Source organism: Elephantulus edwardii, unplaced genomic scaffold (assembly GCF_000299155.1).
Source record: "Elephantulus edwardii isolate Elephantulus edwardi_28Jun2011 unplaced genomic scaffold, EleEdw1.0 scaffold00099, whole genome shotgun sequence".
Taxonomy (NCBI): Eukaryota; Metazoa; Chordata; class Mammalia; order Macroscelidea; family Macroscelididae; genus Elephantulus; species Elephantulus edwardii.
This window is the reverse complement of record NW_006399849.1, coordinates 4,889,094-4,897,728: the sequence shown is the minus strand read 5'-3', so window position 1 is coordinate 4,897,728 and position 8,635 is coordinate 4,889,094. Positions and strand designations below refer to the sequence as shown.

The 8,635-nt window shown below is 39.6% G+C and overlaps 1 protein-coding gene across 1 annotated transcript in view; it reads right to left on the bottom strand.

Moving 5' to 3' along the window:
• The window catches only part of LOC102863518 (DEP domain-containing protein 1B-like), a 115,468-nt gene that overhangs the window by 10,471 nt on the left and 96,362 nt on the right, over positions 1–8,635 (bottom strand). The window contains exons 7-8 of the mRNA XM_006891539.1: positions 3,385–3,561; positions 1,026–1,211 (exon numbers count right to left, since the gene is read on the bottom strand). Coding sequence (XP_006891601.1) covers positions 1,026–1,211; positions 3,385–3,561 — 363 coding nt within the window. The remainder of the gene's footprint in view (positions 1–1,025; positions 1,212–3,384; positions 3,562–8,635) is intronic.

The following is an 8,635-nucleotide window of genomic DNA, read 5'->3' as shown; positions in this document are numbered from 1 at the left end:
GACTAACAGTGAAAGAATTTTTTTTCTTACTTTTCAAAAGTGAACAAGGGGGAGGGATGGGCAGGGAGGAAAGTGTGCAACAATAAATGAATGGAAATCCAAAACAACAACAAAAAAACCAAATGAGAGGATGGACACAATGCAGTATATAATACAATGGAACATTCCAGCATAAAGAGAAATGACATTCTAACGTATGTCACTGTAAGGACAAACTTTATATAAAGTGAAATGAGCCAGACATAAAAGGACAAGTATTATACCATTGCAGTTACAGGAAAAGATTTAAACAGGCAAATAAATACATGGAGACAGGAAGTAAACTAGTGCTTTTCTGGACTCAAGGGGTGAAAGGGCATAGAATTTCTGTCTGGATTTATGAAAGGTTTTCGAAAAGAATACTGTTAATGTTGTACAACACTGTGATATAATTAATGCCACTGAAATATGTATACATTTAATGTCAAAATGGCAACACTTACATAAACTATACCATGACATTTAAATTAAAACAAAACTTGAACAATGAATAAGAATGACAGAAGAAGAAATGATGCCTTTAAGTTGTGGTGCTGGAGAAGAGTACTGAGCATCCCATGAACTGTCAAAAGAACAAACAGATCTGTCTGGGAAAAGTACAGCAGAGTGAAGACGAAGACAGTGAAGCTTCATCTCACAAACTTTGGGCATGTTGCTAAGAGAGGCTATTCCTTGGAAAGTGACATGTTTGAAAAGGTGGAAGAGTCAGTAAAAGAGGAACACCTTCAATGAGATAGACTAACACAGTGACTGCAGCAATGGCTTCAAGTGTCAGAGATTGTGAGGATGGCACAGAACAGGATAGGATTCAGATCTATTGTTCATAGGGTCACTATGAGTCATACTCGATGGCACCTAGCAAGAACATATCTCAGAAGACAGAATTCTTATGAAATAAACTCATTAAAATAGAGAAGCAAAGGAAAAAATACAATATAAAATCAATAAAATAAAGAAATTACTTACATATGTATCTCTTTTTTTACCTGTTTCAACTTTTTCTTCTTCTCCTTGCTGGAGAGTTTGGTGTCTGTTATGACATCCTCCAACAAAGCTGTGAGAGGCTCCTGAGAGCCGTGTGCTCTTTGGTATTCAAATTCCTCTGGACTAATTTGACGGCAGAAGGATGGGGCAGATAGAGTGATATCCATATCAGCTCCTGGGTATTTTATCTGAGGCAAAATGATTAGTGCGTTGGGCAAAAGGGAAAGGTGCATTTCACATCATTTACAAAAACACATTCAGATCAAACACATGAATATCGCCCACAGGAAAGTCGTCTCATTCCTCAATTTTACTGAGAAAAAAGTCCTGTAGTGGAAAATAAAAGTGTTCCCAAAATTTCAAAACAATCTCACTTCAAGCTCCAGGTTTAATATGAGACTGTCATTTTTTCAAAAGAATCCAATACCCATTTCAATAAACAACAAAACCTGTGTCCTTTTTTTAAAAAAATAAATGTGAAATTTGAACATAAGCATATTGACTGAAAGACCCAAAAGAGGCATTTTACTGTTCAATATACACTGTGAAACCATCCAGGTACGTTCTCATACCTGCAGACTGTCCAGCCCTTAGGAAAGGACAGAGGCACACAGACACGTAAACATTTATGTTGAGAGTGAGAACCAAGCAAAAGTAAATGTGCAGGTAACAAGTACAGTAAAAAAGAGATTTTAAAAAAACAGGTCACATGATCTAACTCTGAAAAATCAGCCACTAAATACACAATAAAATACAGTCCTGTTCTGACACATGTGGGGTTGCCAGGAGTTGGAATTAACCTGACCATAACTGGTTTTGTAACCATTCATCTTTTATATTCCCAGAAGTCTAAACTAAAAATAAACATGCTGTTTAGAGGGTTATTATATTAAGCATATTCCACACTCAAACATCAATTTTCAGGTGAAATAGTGGCATCAGAGACCATGGAATTGCAATCAATACTTAGAATTCAACCATGCCATGGGAGGAAGTCTATTTGGAAAAGTTTACAGCCCTGAAAACCTGTGAGGGAGGTCTACTCTGTTCTATAAGTATACAGATATGATTTATATCAATATTGATTTGTAATTAATATGACTTGAAATCTACTAGATAGCAATGATCTTTTTGGTAGTAACAGCCCAGAGCCACAGGGAAAGGGCTTTACCTTTTATATAGAGCAGAAGACCCGAATAAAGGGTCAGAGGCATGAGAAAAACACTAGGCACTGGGGATCAGAGGGCACACAAAGTGAATAGAAGGCTGGTGCCAAGAATGTTGCCAGCTTCATGATTTTACACAGGTTCACCTTCGAATGGCCTCGAGTGTGTCAGAGATTGTGAGGCTGGCACAGGACAGGACAGGGATCAGATCTGTTGTTTACAGGGTGGCTATGAGTCATATCAACAGCACCAAACAAAAACAACATCTATGAATCTATGAAACAGCCCTATGACAATTCACCAGAACAGTCACTGCACTTTGAGATGCATGCTGGCCTCAGCATGCTTTGATTTGGGAGCTTAGTGGCTTCCTGAAAGAACACAGCTCCAAGGTTCTAAGCTGGGCAATCCGACAGAGCACCTCTAAGACAGAAACTATTAGCAGACAATTGAGAAGGCAATGGTTTTACTCAGCAGGTTTCGCTGTGTCTCTTCACAAGATCATGTTTACTTGCAGTTAAATTAATCATCAATGGCTCAGCCTTCTGATCTTTGCTGACAGCAAAGGACTCACAGGGCTGCTGTTACTGGAAGCTGCCTGTACTGTGAGCAGAGCGAGCACATGAAAGCACAGTGTTGCTGCTGTAAATGTTCCTTTTATAACTTCAGTGAAGGTTTTCTATTTTCTTTTTTTTTTCCTTTTCACTCTTAAGATTTGGCCCATAATAATATGGGTAAAAAGTTTAAACTAAAGCAACAGTAAGATTATACTCATTATCCATTAAAATGGCAGCATAATAGTCACTGTAAACAAAGAAATGAACATTTTTCATATTGCTGTTGTTGTTGTTATGTACTTTGGAGTCACTTGTGACTCATAGCAACCCTATGTACAACAGCCATAAACTCTGCTCTGTCCTGTGCCAATTGTACTGTCTCCAAAACACCCATCTCAATTACCCCAGTCACTGAATCAATCCACCTCATAAAGGGTCTTGTCCTCCTGCACTGTTCCTCCACCCTAGCAAGCATGATGTCCCTCTCAGGACAAATATTCTAAGGAGACATGTGGTCATTCTGCAAGTATGTCACGTGTATTAACTTGCTAATCCTCAAATAAAAATTCCCAAGGAGCCTTTCAAAGTAAAGTGACTTCTTCCTGTCAATTTAAGATTGATACATCCTCCCTTTTTACCTGAACTCTTCGAAGGTGAGCCACACGCTCCTCTATAGAGGTCTGCAAGGCTGCAGGAACTTTCAGAATCTCCTGGTAATTGTCCATCAGAAATGTCACCAACCTAGCAGCTAATAATTCATCCAGGTCAACTTCATCCTTGGAACACAAGATGCAGCGAGAAAATGTCTGAACCATCTTCAAAAACAAAGAAAGGAAGAAACCCACAGAATTTTAAAATAGACACAAATGAGTTTTCTTTTTGTCAATGAACTAAGGACAAACTAATTTACAAAAGCAAACTGAATAGTTGGTGAGAAATCTCCAGGGTCCAAGGTATACATCCTACCTGGATGATCTGGTGACCTAATAATACTTGGTCACCTCTGGTGAGCAGACCTTCCTACAAACCAGCATGAACAAAATGTGTGTCTAGTTTGCCTACCAGAAACTTAGCAAAGATGATTGTCTGAGCAGTTCTTAAAGGAATCACTCTTTATGAACAATTTTAAGTAAACATAAATAAGTTTTGGAAATTATGCTGATATCCAGGTCTTGGAACACACAGCTTTTACACTTTAAAGTTTAAAATTCTTTCAAGTCATTTATCATTTAGTCAATTACTATGCTGGTTTCACTGCTGCTAGATGCTCTCTGGTTGGCTTCACCTCCCAGAGATCCTAAGTAGAACAGAACAGAACCATGTCTGACGCTGCACTATTCTCACAAACAATGCTCTGCTTCAGTTCATTGCTGTAGCCAGTGTGACTCTATCTCCTTGAGGTTTTCCTCTCATGTCATTTTACTTTGCCAAGTCTCCAGGGGCCAGCCTGTTCTGATAACATGCACAAAGTATATTAGATGAAAACACTCAAATTTTAATAGGACAGAAAGCAATAAAATTGGAGATGATGTGGAAAGGTGGGAATCCTCATACACTGTCGAGGGGATTGTAAAATGGTACAACCACTCTAGAAGGCTGTTGTTGTTATGTGCCGTCGAGTCACTTGCGACTCATAGAGACCCTATGTACAACAGCTCTAAACTCTGCTCTGTCCTGTGCCAATAGCCCTGTTTCTGACACACTCATCCCGATTGCCCCCGTCACTGAATCAATCCATCTCCCAGAGGGCCTTCCCCTCCTATGCCTGCCCTCCATCCCCCCAAGCATGACGCCCTTCTCCAAGGACCAGTCTCTCCTTACAATATGACCAAAGTATGTCAGAATCCTTGCCTCCAAGGAGCAGCCCAGTTTAACCCTCTCCAGGATGAATCTGTTTGTTTTCTTAGCAGTACATGGCACCCTCAGCACTCTTCTCCAACACCAAAGCTCAAAAGCATCAATTCTCCTTCTGTCCTCCCTGGTCATTGTCTAGCTCTCTGACACATAACAAGTGATTGCAAAGACCATGGCCTGTACCAGACGCACCTTAGTATCCAGAGACACACCGTTGCTCTTGAGTACTTTAGAGAGGTCCCTAACATCAGACTTTCTCATCGCAATATGTCTTTTAATTTCCTAGTTGCTGGCGCCAAGAGTATTGATTGTGGAGCCAAGCAGACTAAAGCTGTGAACAATCTCAATCTCTTCACCATCCATCCTGATGCTGCCAATAGGTCCAGTTGTGTGAGTCTTTGTCTTCTTGACATTGAGCCTCAATCCATATTGAAGGCTGTAGTCCCTGACCCTCAACAGAAAGCGCCTCAGGTCCTCCTCAGTTTCAGCAAGCAGGGTTGTTTCATATGCAAAACGCAGATTTTTTATAGATCTTAGTTTGGCATTTTCTCAAAAAGCTGAACATAGAAATTCTGTATGATCCAGCTATTCCACTGCTTGGAATATAACCGAAGGAAATTAGAACTGAAGTACAAAAGGAGATTTCACCATCATAAGAACAAGGAAATAGCCCAACTGTCTAGCCACAATCAAATGGATTGAGAAACTGTGGTACATTCACACGATGGAATACACAACACTCAGGAGCAACAATTTAGAAAAATCACTATAGATTTTGGAAAAGACTGAAGGACATTATGCTCAGTGAACTAACTCAGTCTCATAAGGACAAATACTGCATAAGATCATTATTGGAAAACAGAAAAATAACTAGTAGGACATGTTTGAGGATACAATTTGAAAAGGGGTGAGAACACAGGGGTGAGGGTGGGCAGGGAGATAATCACAGGGTTACAATATTTGGTGGGTGGAGGGAGAAGTGGATAAAGGAAAGGGAAAGATCCAGTGGGGATCTGGAAAATTAATTTAAAAAAGAAGAAGACATGCACCATCACCAGCACTCTGCCTGCACTTCTTCCAAGACAAATTAAAACTGGGCTTTAGAGAGCCACAAATGTGAATGCAGAACTAGTAGGAAACAGTCTACCTTGCTTTATAATCTTCATTTATGCAGAATTATACAGGTATACCGCGTTACTAACTATTCCAGAGACTATCTGTCAGGCCAGAAAGATCTAAAGTTCTCGTGCGATTTGGCAGAATGGTACACTGCTGAGGATGCTGACGATTCCACGAAGAAGCAACCTCTTCTTTTCTGCCTCAACATGCAACACTGATGGTTAGAATGTAGCTGGCTTAAGATGAGAGTCTCAGTATAGAACACCAATCTTTGTTGTTTCTCCTCCAATACTGTCTTTGGGTGAGATTACAGAGTCAGTCATTAAACGGGTATTCCAAAAGACGGTCAACAAGATGGATTAACATGGTGATTATAACAGTGGGTTCAAATATATTGGAGATGGTGAGGTTGGCACAAGATAGGGCAAAAGATGCTGGTCCATCGATGGTTCATAGGGTCACTATGAGTTGCCATCAACTTCATAGTATATAACAACAACAACAACAACCAAAAAGGTTCCAGGTGTGACCAAAAAAAAAAAAAAAAACAACCTAGAACAAACTAAAATCCTAATAATATATTTCCAAGAGCATAATATGAACATAGCATGAAAGGATTTAAAAATAAAGTAATGGGCTTTATTAAAGTGCAGTTAAAAAACGCTCTCTTTCCCTCCCTCCTTCTCTCGCTCCCCCTTGTTTCACCTCATTCTTCTGGATTTGGTAAAACCCCTGCCAAAAACAAAATTCTTAGCTATAAACTTATAACTAAGAATTGTTGTTGTTGTTAATGTGCAGTCAAGTCGCTTGCAACCCCATGTATAACAGCCCTAAGCCCTGCTCTGTCCTGTACCAATCTTATCGTCTCTGACACACCTACCCTCATTACCCCAGTCACTGAATCAATCCATCTCATTGAGGGTCTTCCTCTCCAAGGACTGGTCCCTCCTTGCAATGTGTCCAAAGTATGTCAGACAAAGCTTCAGAATCCTTGCCTCCATGGAGCAGCCTGGATGTTTTTTAAAAATTTTTTTATTTTATTATTTTGTGTGTGTGTGTGTGCTGTCAAATCAGATCTGACTGGCACAGGAGATTGCCCCTCCTTCTCCAGCAAAGCATCTAGTGGATTCGAACCATGTACCACTGGGATGCAGTGCAGCTTCTTGCCACTAGGCCACCAGAGCTCCCTTGGAATTTTTTTTTCAACTGTGATTTCAATGAGAGCTTACAAAGAAATTAGTTTTCCATTCACTCACTCATATACATTTTCTATTGTTGTTCCTCCCTTCCCCAAATTCAATCCATAATTTATCTATCTCCTGTTCTAGACTGCTAAATGCCATACATATAATGGCAATTGGTCCATTCATTTTAGATTGATCTTCCTTTCATCTATTCATTCCAAACAGTATGCACAGGTTTGATAATTTAAGACCAGTTCACACAGCTCAGTTATCTTAGTAAAAGAAATGTATTTACTTTTTCTTTTGTAAAATCCTTTAATCTTTGTAATTCTTTAAAAACCAAACTCATTGACATCAAGTCCTTTCTGACTTAACTATCCTCCATTGCTTTCTTGGGTGTTAAATGACAGCAGGAAGTAGCCATCTTTTGCTTAAGGAGCAGCTGGTAGATTTCAACGATTAGAGACAAGGCCATTGAGTTAGCTACACATTTCCCTACACACTATGCCCCTAGAATCCCCCCGGGTCACTGTTTTATGAGCAATCAAGACAGGTAGAAATATTCTGAGATATAAAAGTGGTTTTGTAATTCTATTATCAAACTTTTAAGCATGAAATTATAAAAGCAGTCATATAATTTAGTAAGATTCCATTACATGCACACACCACAGAGAACCTTTATCTTCAGTCACAGTTTAGTGAACAGAAAGATGCAGTGGCAGAGATTCTTTAACCTGCTAAAAATGCCAAGAGGGAATCTGTGAAATCTCTGAAAATGTATGTAAAATTCTGGACATGCACTGTGTTGCAGCAAATGGGGCAAGTTTTGCTAATTCTTCAAGGAGATTCATCTGCACTGCTGCACATATACCCAACCAAAAATAGGTCATGAAACTGCCAAAGTAGTTAGAATGAGAGGCACAAAGACCAATGGAACAGAATTGAGAATTTCAAGTAAATTCATCCAACTATGGATTTGAAATGAGTCAAAGTACTTTAAAAGAAACAGATAATCTCTTTAATACATGGTGGTGTCAAAACTGCATATCAATTAGGAAAAAAAAAATGAAAACAGACTCTATACTTCAAATCATACACAAAAATAAGCTCAAAATAAATCAAAGACCTGTATATAAAATCCAGAACTCGAAAGGACTTGGAACAAAACACAGAGACAAACCTACGGGACCTAATTTAGAAATAATTATCAGAAATAACTAAATACATGCAAACAATAGAATATAAACGAGAAAGCTAGAACTCACATTTCATAGAACACCTAGAGAATGCAAAGTTGTTGTTTGTTGTTGTTATGTGCCATCGAGTCACTTGTGACTCCTAGCGGCCCTATGCACAACAGCCCTAAATCCTGCTCTATCCTGTGCCAATCGCACTGTCTCTGACACACACATCCCGATTACCCCAGTCACTGAACCAATCCACCTCATAGAGGGTCTTCCCCTCTTGCGCCGTCCCTCAACCTTCCCAAGCATGATATCCCTCTCCAACGAACTGTCCCTCCTTACAGCATGTCCAAAGTATGTCAGACAAAGCCACAGAATCCATGCCTGCAAGGAGCATCCTGGTTTAACCCTCTCCAGGCTGAATCTGTTTGTTTTCTGGGCAGCCCATGGTATATTCATATACTCTTCTCCAGCACCACAGCTCAAAGGCATCAATTCTCCTTCTATCCTCCCTAGTCATTGTCCAACTCTCTGAGGAAAAACAAGTG